This window comes from Vigna radiata, chromosome 1 (genome assembly GCF_000741045.1).
Source record: "Vigna radiata var. radiata cultivar VC1973A chromosome 1, Vradiata_ver6, whole genome shotgun sequence".
NCBI lineage: Eukaryota > Viridiplantae > Streptophyta > Magnoliopsida > Fabales > Fabaceae > Vigna > Vigna radiata.
The window spans coordinates 1,650,899-1,672,981 of record NC_028351.1 but is presented as its reverse complement, the minus strand read 5'-3'; the positions used below and the strand labels follow the sequence as shown (position 1 = coordinate 1,672,981).

Here is a 22,083-nt window from a genome sequence, read left to right as displayed (position 1 = left end):
ATACATTAAGTTATCATTATTATATTTACAATAATTTTCAAGTTTTGGATGTTCATTTGATTCGTTTTTTCACTTCATTCGGTTATATTGAAATGTTATCTACAAAAGATATTTCGATGTCAAAATTAATAAAGATTTTACAATCTCAATAATAAACGTGTATTAAATGTAACAAACTTATTCCACTACATAACTCATCTAACAATAATAGTGTTTTGACTTAAATTAATCATCATTAATCTTAATGGTTATATAAGATTGATCGCTCAATTCATATAACCTAATTCACTGGTGTTTTAAATATCTCTCACTAATTTAGCGGCAGGATTCTAAATCGACCCTACAACCGTATAACAATAAAAAAAATATTCATCTTACATTTTTTTTTTATAATATCATATTTTATTATGATACCAAAAGAATCTCTTCTTATTTTATGTTTTGCCAATTATTTCGTTATCTTTGCTAAAAGTTATTAAGAGAGGGTGAAAATATTTAAAACCTGATATACTTCTATTTTTTTTTTTTTTAATTTAAGAGATATATAAAAGTATAACCAGAGATGTTCATCTCATTGGATATAATTAACCATGGACAAAAAGCCAAGAAAAGGTATTCTTGAATTATTAATTGATCTTTTACTATATATAATATATTAGATAAAATTAGTTTTACAAAATAGCAATAATAATAATAATAATTCTAAAATATTGTAATTTTGAGACATTAAAAAGTGCGAGTTCAACCCTGAAAACTGCTTGAGAATATTTTTTTATTCCTTTTCATTTTGATTTCCTTTTTCTCATTTCCTTCTCTTTTCTTCTAGTCAAGAGTTGTTGTAAGAAAGTCGTTGAATATCTTTTATACTAAACTATCAATAAAAATCAACAATAGAGTTCTTCTTGCCTTATACTACCTTATCAATTGTTTTGGATTATCAATAATGTCTTATTTTAATAGTAATATACTATTAAATTAGAATATTTATTTAATATTAACATAGTATTTAGAATATTACACTGATGAAAATTATTTGGAAATGTTTTATAATTTCTTAACGAGGAACTAAATTTATCTTTTCAAAGACAAGATACTTTCTTTAAACAATAGCAAGTGACTAATAAATAAATTAAAGTACTACCATTCACACACTTATTTCATTTTATACTTTTCTATATTTTAATTATATGATTAATAAATTGTGTAATTTTACAGTTAATTAATTGTTGCACTACGCGTGATTTTTTTTCTAATTATATTTTATCTTAATATATAGAAAGAAACTAGCATAGTTTTCTTGGTCGGAGCAGGTTTGAAAGCGAATACTGGTATATGTCTATGGTTTTACGTATCAAACAAAAGAATACTCTTCCACTCATGAACAAAATAAAGCACCAAATATAATCTCAATTTCCTTATCACGAATATGCTTTAATTTTACAAGGACCTTAAAAACTATTATTACATATAATGCGACTAAAGAAGAAGAAGGTTGGTGGAAAAATGAAAAAATGTCACTAATTATTATAATGTCCAAAACAAACTTCCATGTTAAGTTATTCCTCTTTTTCATGTTTCATTGCTTAATTTTCACTCACATATATATATATATATATATATATATATATATATATATATATATATATATATATATATATATATATATGTTTACTAAGGTTTTCTTTATTAGTTCATTTTAGAAAAGTATATAATGTACAGGACAAAAAAATTTCTATTAAAAAAACATATTTTAAATTTAAAGGTATTTTAATAATTTTAATATTTAATTTAAAATAAAAAATAAAAAGTAGTTATTAAGTTATTAGTTTTTTGAAAATAAAAAAATAAAAAGTAATTATTAAGTTATGTATATAACTATCTTTTTTTTTATTTTAAATTAAATATTAAAATTACTAAAATAATTGGATTTAAAGTATATGTTTTTTTAATGAAGATTTTTTTTTCATTAAAATTTAGTATATTTTACTAAAATGTACCACTACAAAGATCTTACCTAAATTATCAAACTATATATATTTTGAATATCATTTTTAATATTTTAATTTGACGAGAGAATAAATTAAAAATATTATTCTTTTTTTACAAAAAGTAATCCGGTTATATAAAACGATTATAATCCTTATTTGTGAACATGTATATATTATTTTTGTTTCTTTCTTTTTATTCTATAAAAAAAGAAAAAAAAAACTTAAAGTGCTTTACAATAGAAAAATCATATATTATTTAATCTATATTGTTTTCATTGACTAATCAATTGTTCTCTGAGGTACTGAAAATTGTTTAATTAATTGAAAAGTTTGTTATTCATTGACAATTAATTTGTTTTGGATTTATAATCTAACAAAATATAGAAATAGTTGATGGAGATGGGAATGAACGAGATTTTTTTTATAGATCATGATATAATAAAAAAAAGTTAAAATATATCTTTTAAAAAAATTGAATTAATTATTATAGACAAACACTAAACAATGCTTAATATAGTGGTTAAATTGAATGATTTAAAAATTGTTAACATATATAAAAAAACATTATATTCTAACTTTAAACACATTATATATATTTAAAAAAGATTTTTTTTTTTTTAATTTCTTAAACAGTAACTTACAAAAGACAGTTGTTATCAAAACCCATCTATTTAATATGGTTTTCAAAGATTCATAGTGTGTATTGATGATTTAGTGAGATTCTTGTGTAGGTGAGTTTGATTACGCTGCATGTTCTAATTTAATCATACATATCACAGAGTAATCATCAACCTAATTAATAAAAATTTCTGTCAAACATTAATCATCAACATAAATTAAAATCATTTAGCAATAATGCATGCACAGCTGTGATTACAAGAAAATCAGCCAATAATATGAACTTGCATGCCAAATCCAAATCCAAAACTAATCATTTCGATGCTAAATTTCAATTCGTATATAGGACTAGTGAAATATTTTATTATCATTTTCGTTTATTTTTATGTACAATTAAAAAGTAATCATTATTGAGCTTGGCTGCAATTATATATTGTAGTTTCTTAATTATCCTATAATTCTTATATATATATATATATATATATATATATATATATATATATATATATATATATATATATATATATATAAATGCAAAACATCATGTTTATTTATCTTAAATATATATTTACGAGTTACATAAATTAAATTTGAAAATACACCAAGAAATCAACTATTAACTACTTCAAATAAAAAAAAAAATCTAGATAAATCCCTCACTTTGAAGATTTTGTAATAACCTATGCAAACAATCTTCATTCAACCTTCAAATAGCTTCAATGGTGAGAGAAAAGGAAATGGGGAATTAAGGTTTTTGCCCAGCTTCAATGTTCAAAATTTTCGAATAAGTAAACATTGGGAAGGTGAAGATAAATATAATATTTATTTATTTATTTAGTATATATTTTGTAGGGGTAAAATGGGAACTGAAACAAAAGTTGGATGTGCAAGAAAAAACAACAGGGTGCAGGAAAAAAGCCCCCATAAATAATCAGTCATTTTTTGGCCCAATAGATAATATAATAATAGTTGTTTCTTCTTGTACCCTCATAATTTCTAATTACATATTTACAATTTTTTAGGAGAAAAATTAATCAAAATTAAAAAAAAAATTAATGTGCATGACTTTTATGAGACAAAAAAAAATTATATTTTTAACGTAGAATTTTTTTTAGATATTTCAAAATCAAAGTTGAAGTCGCGTTGCATATATTTTTCTATTATTCAAAATCACAAATTTCAAACACTACTTACTTGTTAGTGTAATTTATTTATTTTTCTAAATTTGACCACTATGATAATTTCTTGAAAGTACACTATAATGGTAAAAAAAACTCCACAAAAAAGTATTTTCAATTTTACATTAAAGCATTGATACTCATCTCAGTTACAACATTTACCCATAAGAAACTTACAAGGACTAGTGAGTCCTCTTTCTCTCTGTTTCTCTCCCTTGTGATTTTGATCTGTGACTTCATATTCTTAGAAAAGTTCATGAGTTGAATGACTTTGATGCAATGAAATCATCAGTAATATTCAATATCCATGGGAATAACCCACATAGTTTAATCTGGGTCGAATATTATGGTGACTGAACTTTGGATCCCCATAATCCACAGCCTTTATCACCATGGCTTCACGCCTTCCATCATGCTCCTGAACTGCACCAAACACAATCTCATTTGTCTCACAGTTTTGCTCATAATAGCCTTGAGGGGTGGAAGAATAACGTGTGTGAACTTGGTGCTGGTGTTGGAGTTTGACCTGTTGCTGCTGCTGTTGTTGCAACTTGGGATGATGTTGTTGTTGATGATGATGTTGTTGAAGTTGTTGTTGATGATGATGATGTTCTTCATAGTCACCACCTCCACCACTACCCTCCCACCTGTTGTTCAAGTAACCCCTACTTGGCTTTAAGTGCTGTGGTTTTTCAAGCTCTTTGGTCATGATAGGGTAGGTTTCCCTAGTTTTGGGTGTTCTGGTTTCTATGGAAGGAGGTTCATCTTCATCAGGAATGACAAAACTCTCTTGCATGGGCCATGTATTAGGATGTCTGTTACCATACTGATACTGCTGCTGATACTGATTGTATTGCAGTGGTTTCCTTTTGGACCCTGTGAACAAGCCACCCAAAATTTCACTCATGCATGAGCCAGAGTTCAGGAATAGCCTTCCAAGAGAAACAAAGAAGCCCTCATCTTGTTTCTCAAATTCATCTTCGTTTGGAATCAAAGGAGGCCTGAATGACTTTGTTGTTGCAGATGGGGGAGGCCTTTGCATTTGCTGTGCAGCAAATTGTGCTCCTTTGCTCCTTGAAGGGGCCCTTGGATCCTGAAAATGAAATTTTACACTTTATAATGTTCTGTTCTGTTCTGTTATTTAGAAGTTAACAAGAAAGAGTTATTCCTTGAAACCAAATGTTGTTTAGAAATTTATAGGTTCTTAAACTTGATAAAATGGTTCAGGAAACATGCTGCAGAAGTAAATAACTTACAGCAGGAGAAGAAAACATAGCCCTCACCCTCCATTGCAGCAATGCCAACATATAGCCAAAGAATCCAGCAGCAGCAAGCACCACAATTCCTGTAATGTGAATGCATAACTTTTGAAGATTGTAAAAGAATAAAGATAGATAAAGGAGATCATATTACAAGGAATGATACCTAAGTTGAAACTATAGTCCTGTTCCTCATAAGTAGTACAGTCATCTTGATGGAGTTGAATCTCTCTAATTGCATGGTTTCCTCTATCCACCACCAAAAGAGAGCAGCTACTACCAACATAAACCACATCAAAGTCATTTGAAAACTTTGCATCCTCACTTGGACCATCAACATGGCCTCCTGCATGGCCCCATTTTCCACCTGCAATGGTGGTAACCCCTGCACAAAAGGCATGTGATTGAGTTGAACATATTAAGAAAATTAAGTCACATGTCATTCAAAAAATGGTCTGAATCACAGTCTTGGACCATACAAAGTCATGAAGAATGCAATAATTTCTCACATCAAGACAGTATAGAAAGATGGAATCCATTAGGAGGTTAAGAATAGTATAGTAATGTAAACATAGATGGTCTTCTATTTTTGAGAATTTCAACATATTGGTTCACTCATTTTATTCTTAAGCAGCATGAGATTCCAAGGAATTTTGTGTGTATACCTTCATCACTGATTTTTCTGATGGCCATATTCAATGTGTCTGCTATGTAAATATTCCCTCTGTCATCCACTGTAAGCCCTTTAGGGTGGTTCATTCTAGCTTCTCTAGGCCTCCCATCTATGTGTCCAATATACCCTTCTGAAGATCCAGCAAGCAATTTGGGTCTGCTATCTGTGATTTATCATTCATTACGACAGAATCAAACATAATAAAATGCATTAAAATTTTGTACACCAATAAAGAGAGTAGAATTTCTTTTCAGATTTTCAATCAACTAGAGTTAAGTTTTTTACAAGTTTGGCTTATTTTGAAAGAAGCTCAAGTTATTTATTAAATATCAATGAGTTCATAATTTAGAATGCTTTTTATGGTCCTATATCACAGACTGCAAAAGATAAGTACTCAGTGGGATACTGAGAAAGTCTATCTAATCATAGGTTGACAAGCTGAAAGAAGTCTAATGCAGAAGGCAATATACAAAGTGTATGTGTTTGTTTATTTTGGTGTAACAGATGGTGTACTTTTTTTCAAGAAACTCAATAACAAAATTAAGTTATAATGGATGTGACATTTAGATGTTATGAAGAACGAAGAACCAACAAAAAGGTAAAGGACTATAGTGGGGTAAGGAAGCCAGAATGTGTTTCAAGATTTGTACTTTTTTTATTCTGTACATCTTTTTTATTCATTTGAAAGTAAAAGAATGTGCAGGCATATTATGCTTTGTTTTGGGCGACTAAAGGTACATTGTACCTTAAAAAAGGAAGCTTCTGCTTAACAAAAGTTCATCAAGAATCCTTATAACAGCCTAGTAGAATCAAAAGATGTCCAAGGAATGAAGCAAAGTCTAAGAACAAGAAAAAACTCAAACAACACACATTCTTAAGGGACAGTACCTGAATTTTGAATCTAATATTTTGGAATGAAGCAAAGTAAAGCAACAATGCCAAAGTACTTCAATCTTCTATAAGCCAGCCAAGAAAAACCAAAGAGGAATGTTGTTGAAAAAAAGGGTATAATGAAGCTCAGACTATTTCAGCAAAGAAAACTTACGTCTGGACATTGAACCAGAGATCTTGTAGATGTTACTGTTCTCAGAATCCAGTACAAGAAATTCACCATTTGGAGATATTTGCACTGAGTGTGGCTCAATTCCAAGCTTACTCCCATCAAATATTGTTTCCACATTGTAGTCACTCTCAAATTTAACCATGGAACGACTGTGCTGTACTGAGAAATGATTCCCCATCAAGAAAGACCAATATATATATATATGTAGTATATATATGTGTGTGTGTGTCTACGTGATAAACTCATGGACTTTGAAAATACTAAAGATGATGACTTCTAATAGCCGAGCACATACTAAAACGTTTTACATAGATAGTGTATAGGATATTGTTGGAAATTATTTAAGTGTAAGTCTAAGTTCCATATATATTAGGTTGAAATGACCAAGTTAAATACCATACAAGAAAAAACACCCATAAATCCAATGTTTTGAGGTGACAAATTTCTCCACAATAAGTTAAAAGTAATTTTGTATAAGAACTAGTTATAGGTATAAATTAATTTAGTCCAAACACGATGTTTACCTCTACCAGGTTTGGTTGTGGACTTTACACTGAGTGACCATAGCCATTTAAGAAGAGCAGAAACCACATTGGAAACAACCCCAGTAACAACTTCTGCATGTCACATGAATTTAACTGATGAGCAAGAAAACTCTAATGAGAAGAAAATTGAAGTGAAGAAGGACATGGTATAGAGCGAAGAGCTTGTTGCACTCACTAGCAGGAGGTGGTGTGGCTGAAGTTGGAGAGAAGAGACAAAGCACAAGTACAAAAGCAAAAAGCAGCACAGAACAACTCTTACTCATTGTTCCCTTGCCTCAGTTAGTGTGAAATGCTCCCATATGACACATAATGAAGCTCTAATATAACAGGCTATGCATTTTGAGAAGAGAAACCAACCCTCTATTCTTCTTCACATGAAATGAAATGATTCCTCAGCTTTTTCAGAAAAGAAAGGATTAGGAAGATAGAGAAACAAACAAGACTTGTAGTGGTGACAGAGACATGGCAGAGAGACAGAGGAGACAGAATTTAGAACTGATAGTGAGATGGAATCATATGGATTTGTGTCTTAGATTGTCGTGTCTTTATAACTATACTCGACAAGGTGGTTCCACAAAGCTTGCGTTTATTGTATTATAGTGTAAGTTTCCCATTTCAACTTTGGCTCCTCTCCCAAGGGAAACTTCAAATGAGTCACCATCTTTTACATTTGCTTCAAATATTTAACGCATATGCATATTCAAGATTCAAACTGAAACTATTATTAATGCCATGCGAATCATCAATGTGTCATGTAGACTTATAATAGACTGTGAAACTATCATGTAATAAACCATTGATCATTGTTAAATAATCACCTACGTCATATAAATTTATAAGATATGAACTGTCATATGATATGAATGATGTTTTTGTTTATGGATTTACTATAATTACTATATTATTACTCACTGAAACAATAGCTCAAGATTCAAGACAATTTAGAATAGGGCTTCACGAGATTTGATATATCACTATCACAGTTCAAACTTCAATGTTTGAGAATGTTCCCTCAATGTGATTTCAAACCATGCACATGACTATTGAATTATAAATATGAGTCTAAGTCCCACATGGAGTAAAAATGAAAGAATGAAGTAACTTATAAGGAGAAAGATTCGTTATCTGATTGTCTTAAGGTATTGGGTTAAGAGTGGTGTCGATTGTTCAATTTGGGTCTCATTGGAGTTGTATTTTCCAATGAATCCCCTCTCTTAGAAGCCCAACACTGGTATTAAAGTTGGGTGGCTAGTTCAAGTGGTTCAAACTATTTGGGCTTGTCATTAGGCTTTGATACCACTTGTGTCTATAGGAGAGGAGTATAATTGGAGAGATAGAACACTAATGAAACTTAAGCAACATATAAGACCCATTACTCATTACCTTAAGTTTTTGAAAAACTTTACCCTTTTTGAATCATTTTACCATTGTATTATGTGTCAAATGAATATAAAAGTGTGTGATGATATTATTACTCGTAAACTTATATTAAACCAATGCACAAACCATTACATACTTCTAAATTTGTTTGGTTTCATGTCTAACTCGCATTTATGCTAAGCTAAAAGTGAACACAAAACAAGGACGAAGTTATGGATCCAATACTACCGAATAGTGTGTGACAGATAGTTTTATTAAACTAATCACAAACACCTAAGCAAGAGATAACTTCCCTTTTCTTTTTTCTTTTCTCTTTTTTGTTGCATGAATTCATATATTCACCTTGCTATGTGGCTCTTTGGTGCTTTTGATTATGTGTGTGCTTTCAGTATAGGAATTTTCTTTTGCAAGTTCTTCGAATCTGTTTTTCATTTTTGTTGTCTTTAGTGGTCAAAATAGAAACTCCACTTCTTTTCTCTTTCAACTATCGTCCAATTTACGCTTCTTCTAACTATTACCAATCATGAAAGCGAACCCTTTTCGTGTATAATCATCATCATTTTGAATGAATTTAGTGCTGCACATGCATAATTATAAACTCCATTGCCCACTTTTGTAACCAATAAATGATATTTTCACACAAATTTTTCACTTTTTTTTATGATCATTTTATCAATATAAATATAAATATCGACATATTCTAAAATATTTAGACAAGAAATTATTTCTTACATTTTCTAAAGTTTTAGATTGCCCACTTGGAAGACTTCTTTTAGGAATTTAAGAACGAATTTAAAGTTTTGTATTGGATAAAAAAGAAGATAAAGAAAGTTGTTTGAATGTAAAAGGGTATAAATGATAATAAGTAAAAAAAAATAGCAATTTATAAAAAATAAAACCCAGAAGTTTTGGATAAAAGGTAACATGGAGGCTCTTATATAAATCTTATATAAATTTAACTCAACTTATTAATATAGGAAGACCTTACAAAGCTATATATGTAAAAAAAAAAAAAAAAGTGACGAATTGATTTGTTTGAGTTAATTTATATTAAATCTTTCTAATGTTTTCTCTCTAACAATGCATATTTGTTTGTCAAAAAGAATAAGTAGTAAGAAGAGAGACAGAAAATACAAAGCAAAAGTTTTCAAAGAAATTGAGAAATGATAGATAAACACAAAGAAAAAGATAAAGAGAAAAACTTAAGAAACGAAGAACATCATTCCCAACTTTCTTTAAGATTGTAAGAGTTCATTTTCTTTTCTTTGGAAAAGAAAATGTTAAAAACACTATCAAATGTATTTTTATTCGTTACTCCCTTTAGTTACAATATTTTCAGCCAAAAAAATCCTTAAAAAAATTAATCAAAGATATATATTTTTTAATTAAATTGTTAAAAGGTTGCCAGTTACAACAAAGCTAAATTAATTGCATTTGTGCAGCTTTGAATAATGTCAAAGTTAAAAAACAAAAAAAAAAGAAAGATAATTACACACTTATCACTTAAATTTGAATATACTTCCTCTATTTAATTATTTTATTGATTTGTTTTACTTTTTTTAGACTAAGTGATACTTTTTTGGTTCTTTATGCTGTCGGGTTACGTTTTCATGTTAAAAGTTCCAATTGACCATGTATATCAGGATTTTAAAAATCTAAATTTGAAATTTTATGTTTAAAAAAATCAATTTATTATTTTATATTTTATAAAATATTCAATTTATTTTTAATTAAAACATTAAATAGGTTAATAAACATCTCAATACATCTAATGTTTTCGTTAAAAGAATTACAATGAATATTTTTTAAAAACGTAAAATATTAAATTTAAACTTTTAGAAATTAATGTAGTAAAACATATAGAGATTAAAAAAGAAACTAAAAACACAAAATTTAATAAAAAAACACTACTCTACAATAACTAGGAATTGCAATTAAAATTCATTTAATATTGTTGTTTTCATCTAATAAATAGATATTTTCTTAAATTACCTTCAGATTATATTTATTGAGAATAAAGTTTACACATAAATAAAAAATCAGAGTGCTTTTTAAATAGTAACATTAAATAAGATTTAAGAAATGAAATTTTGTTTATGTATCAAATATGACTATGCACACAATGTAAAATTTGCAAAGGGAGATTGGTTGCAGCTGAACTTCTTCATACATCCATCCATTTATGATCAATTAAGAAAGAATTTACAATTTTACATCTAACTTAATCTTAACAAATAAATCATTAAACTTAATAAATAACAAATCTTTTTATAATAAAATTAAAATAATTTCATTATCATTTTAAAATATAAATTTTAAATCAAACTTAATCTTATAAAATTAAGATTTATCTTTATCTGTATATTATAATTTCCTTTCTATAGAGAAAAAAATTATTTCGGGGTTGAGTTGAGATCCCTAATCCAAAGCATTCAAAGTTGTTCATTCCAAGGGTCGGTCGTCCTTCCTTGCTATGCTCGATCGTCCAACTCTTCATGCAATCCTTCCCGATTGGGAGTTGACCTGCAGAAGACAATCCGTTCAAGTCAGATATGTTTGATAGAGAGCTCAATATTTTTAGTAGGATAGATCAAGATAATTGTACCTAAACATCGATCGTATATTTATAGGGCTTGTGACAACCAAACACATTGATTAACCATTAACGCAATATATTTTAGGTAATCAAACCCAATAATTAATCATTAATACCGTATATTTGTAAAACGTAATGCAATCTGACCTGTTAATACCCGCTTAATTTTCCATAAATGACAATCAATTCCGATCAGTATACTTCATATACTAAACCCAAGCACGCTCTTTACTAAAAGAGGTGCGTAGGGATTATTATGAGCTTTAAATGAGGTCGCTCACGTTGTATGTAGGGAGTCTATCTTCGATGCTTTAAGTCTCCATTGCTCTCTATACCAAGCGGCGAACTCTAGGAGTTCTCTTTGGAACTGTTCCCTACACTAAACAGAAAATGCTAAGAGTTTTCTTTGAAACTTTTTCATGTGCAAAAGATTTTTACTCCAAAAAATATGCATTTAAGTAAAATAAACGCTTCAATATTTTATAACGAAAAGGCATTGGAACCTGACAAAGCTGAACCTGTTGAGTAGTCAAGTGATAGCTTTTCTTCGAACTTCCTGCGTTGGGCGAGGTTTTCTGAAGTCATTTTCCTGACTTCTACCTGAACATACCTCCCCCGATCGTATGAATGGATTTAGGACTAATAGTTTTCTTTCTTCATGTTGTTCCCTTAGTTATCAAAGATCAAAGCTTAATACAATTTCTTAGTTGTTATCAGTTGTTTGCCAATAAAGATTATACAAAATTATAGAGATGAAATTAAGTTTTTTCCTTGTCAGGATACTTGAAATGAGAAAGAACAAGAAGAAAACTATCTGAACACTTAAAGACCGCGAAATTATGCAAGAACCCATCTTTATTATTATTCAAAGATTTACAAAAACAAACTGCAACTGCGCTTCAGCACGCCAAAAAGTCGGACGCTCTAGAGGAATCTCTAGATTTAAAGTATTATAAGTCAGTTTATTTATTAGAGCAAGTATTATAAATGTACGCAATCTGTTTTTGTTTTTCTTGCCGCTCTCATTTTTAAACCAACACTTTTCTCACCTAAGTCTCTTTTATAGGGCATTGACCATCTTTTCTTTACACCGGTTCAACCTATAACCGATGCAGAAATAATTTAAAGAAATTTTTTTATACCTAATAAATACTAAAACCAGTACAAAAATCGTCTCTTATTTTTCCAAACCCTAGTTTTTTTTTTTACACCGGTTCAAACTATAACAACCGGTACAGAAATAATTTAAAGAAATTTTTTTATATCTAATAAATGCTAGAACCGGTACAAAAATAGTCTCTTATTTTTTTATTGTGGGTATTTTGTTTTTGATTGTATAATATAATGTTTGTTGCTTCTATATGCATAATTTCGTATCAGTTTCCTATTTTTCTTCCTCTGAATTTGGAGATTTATACTGAAACCTCAAACCCGGTATAACAATCTTGTTCTTTTTCACAACTCTTATGCTTTTTTCTTGATTAATAGATTGAGAATTTAATTAATTAGTGTCTTAGAAAACTTAATTTTAATTGATTAGGGTCTTAGAAAACTCAACTTTAATTGATTAATAAATTAATTTTGACCGAAAGATAGTAAAGACCAAGTCTCAATTCACTGTTGCTCCTTGTTACATAGGACACAATTGTGAAAATTTGATAAAAGTAGTTGCCTGTGGATAAGTTCTTTGGATCTTATTTTCAAAAAAATTTATTTCATTTTAGTTTTGTGTTTATGAACTTTTAGACTTTTTAAGTTCTATAATGAGCCCATGGACTGCAAGAAGCCCGAGTTTGTTGAGCTAGCTCTTTGGTGATATTTCTTGTAGGTCTCATAAGTTTTTATGAGCTAATTAAGTCCTATTATTTTTAAAATCAACCTAATTTGGTCTGCCCTAAGAATTTTTCTACCTAAAACTATCGTATTTACAATGTTTTACACTAAAACCATGCAATTTAATCAATTAAATACCCTTAAACCTTCAAATTTTTGATTCACCAACCAAAAAATCATATTTCACCCCAAATAAAATAGAAAACTTCGTATTTCTTCTTCTAACCTAGTATCACAAACATGTCATGTCGTCATAAACACATGTCACATCATCAGTAATCGGTAATAAAAACTATTATTAGAATTTATGAAAGTTATGGAAAGTAAGACAAAAATGTGTCATATTTGGAGCTACATCCTACCAAACTACCAAAGATATTAACTCTTTTTTTCATGAAAGAGTAGTTACAGTACTATTGAAATCTTGAACATGATCTACACTTGAGATTCATGTTCAGGAAAAAGACAAAAAAGAGCCTACTAGACACTGGAAGAACCAGTCCCTACAGACAGCTTATTTATGTACCAAGAAAATTACAATACCAGAGGTGAATATTACAGGTCAACAGCACTTGTCAAGAACCATGCAGAAGGGTGTCACTATACAAAATGCCACCATTTATCATCACTATGTGTAAGGTTGAGCTACCATGGAATGTCACAAAACTAAACTAGAGATAAGAACTACTATAGCCAAAAACTCATTCATACATGGTAGATCATGCCTACCTCTAAGGTAGATGCATGAGGTATGCTTAAAGCATATGTTGGTCCTCTAGAGTTTCTCCTTAAGAAATCATATCCATAATTGATGACAACTTTTTTCAACCAGCTTGATCCACTTTTTGCTCTAACATATGAGTGACTCAGAATGAATGCCATTCCAGCTTCTTTTGCTTCCATTAGCTCAAGCAACTCCTCTCTTGTTTCAAAATCAATCTGTGGACTGTCTGGCACAACAAACCTCACTCTCTTCCTCACTTTCTCTGGAGAAGGCTTAACTTCCATCAATTCTGAGGGGCCTTCCATATGAGAATCTTGTTGTTGATCATCTTCAGACATCCTTATTGAACCCTCTAAGTTTGATGCTGAAGTTCCAACAACTGTCATCTTAGTGTCTTCTTCAAAACTTCCCAATCCTAGGCCATATTCTGAGGTGTCTGATCTGATGAATTCTGCTATGCTGCACACAAGATCCTTCTCAAACTCCATGTCATCCTTGTGAATGTCACGGTAGCCATACCTGGCTATGCACCTGTAAAGCCTATACTCCTTTGGGCCAACTCTACCCACCAAGAACCTTTCTTCTGGTCTGACATGTGGCACTTGGACAGACTTGATGCAGAGGAAGATAACAACTTGGTGGAAGGCAGGGAGATTGGTCACAAAGTGGGAGAAAATAGCTGGGATCCCAGATACAAGCTCAGTGTGTATGAGGCCAATTCCCTTGACTCTGACAATGCCTAGAGTGGGGCCTAAACTGAGGAGCCAGTTGATTGGAACCTTGTTCTGAACATCAAACTCATACTTCTTTATTGTGCCATAATGCCATACATACATGGAAATGAGAAAGATGAATGAGAGGGCAATGGGGACCCAAGCCCCCTCAAGGAACTTGATAAGGGATGCTGAGAAATAGAGTGCTTCAATGGAGCCAAAGAACAATATGAAGCAAATTGCCAGCAAAATGCTTTTGTGCCAACATAAGACTATAACTAGAGACATTAAGCAAGTGGTCACCAGCATGACAGTTATAACAGCCAAGCCTGTTAAAGCAAACAAAACAAAATATTTAAAATCACAGTTTAATTTCTATGATCTGTCATTGTAAACAAAATTCCACGGTTAATGAGTCTGAAATCATAATTAGTAAAAGTCAATAAACTGACTATGTAAAGATCAGCACATACATCATTTCTCTTAAAACATTTCAAATTTAACAATGATCATTTAGAAATAATTCAGCCAATGTTCAAATTTAAGTTATCATACTCATAGGCATCATGAAGATAATCATGGAGAGGTAGAGTACCTGCTGCATTTCCCATGCGTTTAGTATCTCTAAATCCAACTGTAATAGCCAGGCAAAGCAGCATCAAACTCCAGTTGATCTCAGGAATGTAAATCTGGCCATGAGTCTTGGATGATGTGTGGATGATTTTGACTTTGGGGAAACATCCTAAAGCAGAACATTGCTTGATTATTGAGAAAGTTCCTGTGATGACAGCTTGACTTCCAACCACAGCTTGAAGTATGGCTATTGCAAGAACAGGCCATCTAAGTTTTACTGAAAAGGAGGAAAAGAACAGTAAGCTAAGCAGCATAGTAAACACCAGTATTTTTTTGAATATGTGTTGCTTAGAGAAGATCACAAAGAACTTACCAGGTACTGATACATAGAACCCAATTCGATAATCACTTTCAAGGGAATGATGCTTTGAAAGATATGCAGCTTGTCCCATATATGCTAGGATTAAGGAAGGGTACACCAAAAAGGTGAATGCAATCTGCAGGTAAATGACTTTTTGTTAAAATTATTAATTATCATTCATCTAGCCATCTACCAAAAGCCTGATATCCATGAATTATGCATCTATATGCATTGAAACTCGATTATGAACCATTAAGAAAAAAAGTCCAATTTAATAATGCAGAGGAATTCATTCCTCTATGTATGAAATAAAAATGAAAATGAAAACTAGCAGAAAGGTTCAAGCATGTTTAGTATTGGATGGTGTTACCTATATATATAACACAGGATGAATATGCTGTGTGCAGCAAGCACACACAGCTCGTGAAGGAAAAGAGCCCTTTTCAAAACATAAATCTTGTTTCTTTCAAATCTTGTTCATGCTGCATTTTAACTTCTGACCTTAAATTAAAGAAGTTGGTTCTGTCTCATTCAATATACCAAAAGGTTATGAGTAAATGTATAATTATTGTGTTTGAAACATTAGATCTCATTAAGATCAAATAAACAACGAGAAACTCCTTGTACTCTTTCTACATTTCTGCAAATGGAAAGCATGGTTTCATTTTGGAGAGAATACAATCAAATTCAAAAAGTGAAAACTCTGGTCACAGCTCTTCATACAAATCAAATTTACCTAATAATAGAGTAAAACTACATGAATGCAACATTCATGTACCTTAATTGACAATTGTGAAAAGTGTCCTAAGTCAGCATACATGGCTTCTGAACCTGGAAAACAAAGAGTATAATATCAGAAAGGTATATCATAAAATATCAAGCACACAACACTTTAATAAACAATTTGCTCCATACCTGTTATACAAAGTAGAATTCCACCCAAGGACATCCATCCTCCCTTTTGAGTCTTTTTCAGAAATTTGAACATGTAATATGGGGAGAGAGCTTGATAAACATGTGGATTCCAATGGAAGATGTTATAAATACCAATAGCACTGATACAAAGTAGCCAGGTCAAGACAACAGGTGCAAAGAGACATCCCACACGGTGAGTGCCATAATGTTGAAGGGAAAACAAAAACACCAGTATTACACAAGCCACTGGAACCTCCACATCTGCATAACCATTAACCAATAATTAGCTCCAATGTAATACTGGAAGTAAGAGGCAAAATACAGCACATGGAAATTTTCTAGCTTTAATGGTTGTTGAAGATTATGTATATATGAACACTAGGAACTCACAATCATGAATACAGTGACAAGGGATTTGAGTAGTTTTTATGAGGTTCTGTGCTTAAAAAAAATAACACCAGCCATCAAATTACTATAACTGTGTATGATTGCTTAGAATTGAGACTGATTAGTGTTTTAAAAAGCATATTAATTAACTTTCAAGTGGTAATTTCCTGGTAAATAATTCATCAAGTGGGTCTATATCAAGCCAGGTGTTATTATTACCCTCTAGAAAAATTATTTCTTGTAAGAAAAGCCAATAAACACTTGATGGCAGTTACAGAGGACACTAAAAACCCAGTAATTGAGGAGCATAAAAATTACTAGTTACTGAAGTTGTTGTCATAGTGATTCAAATGATTTTTTGTTGAACACTAATACAGTTGTCAAATTATCCAAGGAGACAAAAGTGAGGTCAAGATTAAAGAGTAAGATTGGGTGACTTCACTCTGGAATTTCAACAGCTTCAACTCTTTGAAGTTGACAGAATTAGGTTTAATTGGGATGCCATAGATAACCATTATTTATTACTAATAGTGGAATTGCAGACACTGTTCATGACCAGTCAAATGGTGACCACTGGCCATACCTAATTTTGTATCCAATCAGACACCATCAGCCAACTATTCTAGATTATTCTACAGGGATTTATTGAAGTCTCATCCAAACCATAATGCTTCATATCATAACCTCTTGAGTGTCCAACTTTACAAGGGAACTACTATTTTATACATAAAACCTATGACTAGTGGGGTTAGGCATTGCATATCTTAACCATACTTTTCATGAGTACTTTTTATTTTTATTCTAATCATTTTAGTAACAGTTGCGTATTCAAACAGAAGTTTACCAAGACAGTGACTTGGCTTTGATCAAGGCGAAGAAATTTCCTCTGATCTGTATTTATGAGGACCTACAATTGTGCATGCACTTGTCTTTTGGTTCTCCATTTTTGTCCACTAATTGGAGGCCCTGTGATGGTTCAAATCAGATCTTATTCACTCATTAAACAAATCTATGTGATGCCCAACTAGAATCCTTTCACTGTGAACTAATATCTTTACAGCATATATGCCATTGAAGGGGAAAAATTCCTACCATCCCAACGTAATGCACAGCCAGCTAAGATAACTGCAGTATCAAATATTACAAAATGGTACACAAAACGAGAATTATTCTAAACTTCTAGATTGTTGTGGGAACATATTCCCGAGATTGATTTGTGCAGGATACCAACCGATTTGAGACCTACTCATCAAAGAAAAATTCCCCGGAACAAATTCAAAACGTTTTACCATAGTGTTATCTGCAATTGTAAGCTAGATATATAGTATCTGCAATAAAAAATTGGTAACTGAATAAAGAATCTTACTGCATATTAAAAAAATGAGAACAAGAAAAAAGGACAACTTTCTCCAATAGAATTCAATTATCCCCAAAGACTTGTTGCTTAGCTGTAAATAACCCTTCTTTAGAGCACAAAGTATGGATTACTGGAACTGCACTAAAAGTTGAGAAATTCTAAATTTTAAGGATTTTGATACTGTTGTTAAAAAAACTGTTTCTCTCCCTCTTTCTTCTTTTGCTGTCTCACACTCATTTGACTATTGACCCAGAAAACGTTTGTATGAAATCTTCAGGTTTCTGAAAGTGCCGTACTCCCATAAAAGTTCATGGAGAAGAAGAAAGAAGAGAAATAAAAGGGCAAGAGAATATGTGAACGGAAATCAGGTTTTTGTGTTCATAAATAAACTTACATCTGTGTTGTTCTTTGGACATGGAAAGCTCCAAGCCTGACACAGCGGAAAAAACTGCAGAATGACCAAAAATCAGACAAAAGTCAGTTACCAAGTTTCGTATGTACACTACTTACAACCAAGGTTTTAAAAAAAAAAGGGTGTGTTACTGCAATTTCAGCCATAATGTCAAGATTTTTGTACTTCTGTGACCGCAATTGCTGCATTTAGCAGCAATTTCTTGCAATATCAAGTATATGCCCTTAATTTAAAACCTTGTTTGCAGCCAAATTCATACAGTATCATGATCAAAAATACCAGAAATTGCTGGTGTGAGCACACCATCCCCAATAACCATGCAAGTTCCTATCAAGGCAAGAACAAGCAGCACCCTTTGCAGCACCCTGTATTTCTCCAACAAGCTCTTCAAGCCCAAACCAACATTTTTCTTGTTGATGGGAACAGTTCCATTGTCTATGGTGTACTCCGTTAAGTCCTCATCCGCAAGCTGAGTGTTAGGCAACAAGCTAACACGAGCGTGGCGGCAGAGCAAGGAGTAGAGAGCAAAGGTCCCTCCCTCACCATTGTCATCAGCTCTCAGCACAATGAACACATACTTGAGCAGTGGAATCAGCGTGAGCGTCCAGAAAACAAAAGACAACACCCCATAGATTTCTTCATTGGTATCTGAATGCTGAATATCCTCTGCGAAAGTGCTTTTGTAAACGTAAAGTGGGGAAGTGCTCAAGTCTCCATACACAACCCCCAAGCTTTGATAAGCCAAAGTTAACACTGTCTTCCATGACTCTTCCTGCACATATCACATCACCATGACCATGATGATATGATAATCATATATAAACCAAACATTATGAAAGTACTTTAGCTCAAGATGCCACATGGCACATACCTTAATTGTGTTCCTACGGATAACAGACTCAAGATCCATGATGGGATGGGATTTTCTGAGAACTAACTACACAGCAACCATGATTTCTTCAGCTTGATAAAGGATGATAAGAAAAAAAAAACCCTCTTGAATCAACAAGTCAATGAAAAACAAAAAGGAAAAGCTTTACAAAAAATTTCAAGAGACAAAAAGTGGCTTTGGTAATAGTACAGTGTAATCCTGGCCACTTTTCTTCTCCCACCACCCTCTTTTTGTTGGTGTTTTAATATTAATATTTATGAAAAAGGGTGTGCTGTGGCTCAAATCAAGAGGGACAAATGCAGACAAAAGAAGAACAAACACGAAACACAAGCAACAAAGGAGTTTTAGTTTAGTTTAGAAGCGGTGGTGTGACTAGGAAGAGGTTGGTGTTGGTGTTGGTGTTGGAGTGAAGGATTAGTTCAGAAAAAGTAGATTAGAATAATGCGTGAGTGGTGGAGTCTGCTTTTATGTGTAAGAGAAATTGAGAAATAGAGAAATAGAGAAAGAAGGTGTTTTTTGTTTGCTTCTATGTTGTGTGGTAGTGAAGGTTAGTGGAGAAGGTGAGTTTATGGTTTCTGTGTAAATAAGGTACCATAATGTTTTTTGTTTTTCTTTTCTAATCTCGTGTTGTTGAGATTCTATACGTAGGAGAATATTTTGGGTTTTCAATGAAATATGAAATCGACAACTACTTCTATTATTGAGACACAAAGAGAGATTATACTTATCAATGTTTCCACAAATCTCAAACAATTATTTTTACAAAATCATATATTATAAATAATACTTTTATATTATTTGAATATTATAAATTTATTTTATCTTTAATTAATGTCAGATATTTAAATATATCTATCTCAGGATAGGATATACATGTATTAAAAGTAGAACTATAGATACGGTAATTCAATAAACGGCAAATTTAGTTAAAGTTGATATGATTAATATAACTGTTAATAAATAAATTTTAATCCAAATTTATGTAATTGTTCAGATTTGAAGGAAGGTGTGGGTCATGAGAGAGATAGTTTAACAGAGAGATCAGCAGCATTAACAATCTCCACCAATATGCATTAAATGTGACAGTTTTCAACTTTGGACAGAAAAAAATGGCTTAGTAGTTAATTAATTTTGAATTTAAATTTTATTAATGAGATAAATGTTTTTTAAAATATAAACTCCACTACAAACATGGTTTATTTAAATTTCTAAGGTGTATTAAATTTTATTTGTAAAAGTATTGTAGATAAATTAAAAATATGATTAAAATTTTCCATAGCTGCTGATAAAAAAAAAACATTTTTACATAACTTCTTGGTATCCTTATTTTTAGTACAAACTGATTAGTGTCTGAGCTTATATTAATAATTTTTAGTCTTATACAGTTAATATTTCAATAAAAAAGATTATTTATCATCTCTTTTAATTTTATATTGTTTCTTTTGATAATTGCATTATGTGTATACTTTATTTTTAACTAAATATTTTACCTTTGAGAAAAGATTAAAGACAAAATTAGCTTAAGAAAATTGAAAGTGTAATTAATGTTTTTTTATAATATACATTGTGTAAACTATTTTTTTACCTCGTACGTTTACTAAACATAGTCATAGAATTTGTTAAATTTGAGGTGTTTATTTGCTTTAAAAGAAAATACTAATGTTCAATCAATATATTTATTTCTAATAAAATCTTTCTTCCCAGTAACACGGCTGATTTTAAGGAACAAGTATTTTTAGCCGAGTGTTGTTTTTAAAGGTAAAAAAAAGCAATTTTAGATATATTAACCTCTTTTTTCAATAAAGTTAAAAAATAATATTCTTTTTATACTCTAAAAATTGTAGTATATTTGTTCTGAAATGGTTAATTATATCTTGTGAAGATTTAAAAAACACTTTGAATGTTAATTTTTGAAATATTTATCTTTTCTAATAGTTGCAATTCTTTTCTAGTCAAAATAAAAGTTATGTTTCATTTGATATTTAAATCAATCAAATATATCATATAATAAATATGACAATTAATGAATGCATATAATTATTTTTGTAATTATACTATTTATATTTTATATATATGAGTTTGGTATCGTGGATAGTTATCTAGATTAATTTTTAGTTAATTAATCTCTTCAATCATGTTTTAATCGCGATTATTAATTAGTCAATTTCATCAATACTTTTCATGTGTTTGGTTGACATAGGAATTTCAATTTATTACAAAAATAATATTAAAATTATATAAGAAGTTATGATATTATAACATTTCTTTCTGTTTATATTTTAGGGAGAATATACTAGATAATAAATATGACAATTAATTTCAAATAGTAGTTATCATCTTTTAGTCAAAATAAAAGTTATGTCTTCATCTGACACTTAAATCAATCAAATATATCAGATAATAAATATGACAATTAATGAATGNATATAGTTATTTTTGTAATTATACTACTTATATTTTATGAGTATTTTATATATATGAGTCTGATATTGTGGATAGTTATCTAGATTAATTTTTAGTTAATTAATCTCTTTAATTATGTTTTAATCGCGTTATTAAGTTAGTCAAGTTGATCAATACTTTTTGTGTGTTTGGTCAACATATGAATTTCATTTT

The 22,083-nt window shown here is 30.6% G+C and overlaps 2 protein-coding genes across 5 annotated transcripts; both read right to left on the bottom strand.

Moving 5' to 3' along the window:
* Positions 1–3,839: 3,839 nt before the first annotated feature.
* On the bottom strand, positions 3,840–7,891 carry LOC106764772. 4 transcript variants are annotated; one of them, XM_014649160.2, is made up of 7 exons: positions 7,500–7,891; positions 7,304–7,396; positions 6,762–6,938; positions 5,709–5,879; positions 5,210–5,428; positions 5,041–5,129; positions 3,840–4,877 (listed from the first exon to the last, which is right to left on the bottom strand). In XM_014649160.2, exons 1-7 carry the CDS (start codon positions 7,585–7,587, stop codon positions 4,083–4,085), a joined length of 1,632 nt encoding a protein of 543 aa, XP_014504646.1. In that variant the 5' UTR covers positions 7,588–7,891; the 3' UTR covers positions 3,840–4,082. The 4 variants fall into 4 exon arrangements, with proteins under 4 accessions (XP_014504646.1, XP_022637355.1, XP_022637357.1 ...); XM_022781634.1 differs by having other exon boundaries at positions 7,304–7,393; XM_022781636.1 differs by having other exon boundaries at positions 7,304–7,417; positions 7,500–7,603.
* Positions 7,892–13,457: 5,566 nt separating this feature from the next.
* On the bottom strand, positions 13,458–20,075 carry LOC106771412 (potassium transporter 8). Its single transcript, XM_014657388.2, has 8 exons — positions 19,447–20,075; positions 18,855–19,347; positions 18,558–18,611; positions 16,420–16,680; positions 16,283–16,335; positions 15,517–15,640; positions 15,166–15,420; positions 13,458–14,899 (listed from the first exon to the last, which is right to left on the bottom strand). The coding sequence occupies exons 1-8, from the start codon at positions 19,483–19,485 to the stop codon at positions 13,839–13,841; spliced, it is 2,340 nt and encodes a 779-aa protein (XP_014512874.1). The 5' UTR covers positions 19,486–20,075; the 3' UTR covers positions 13,458–13,838.
* Positions 20,076–22,083: the final 2,008 nt, after the last annotated feature.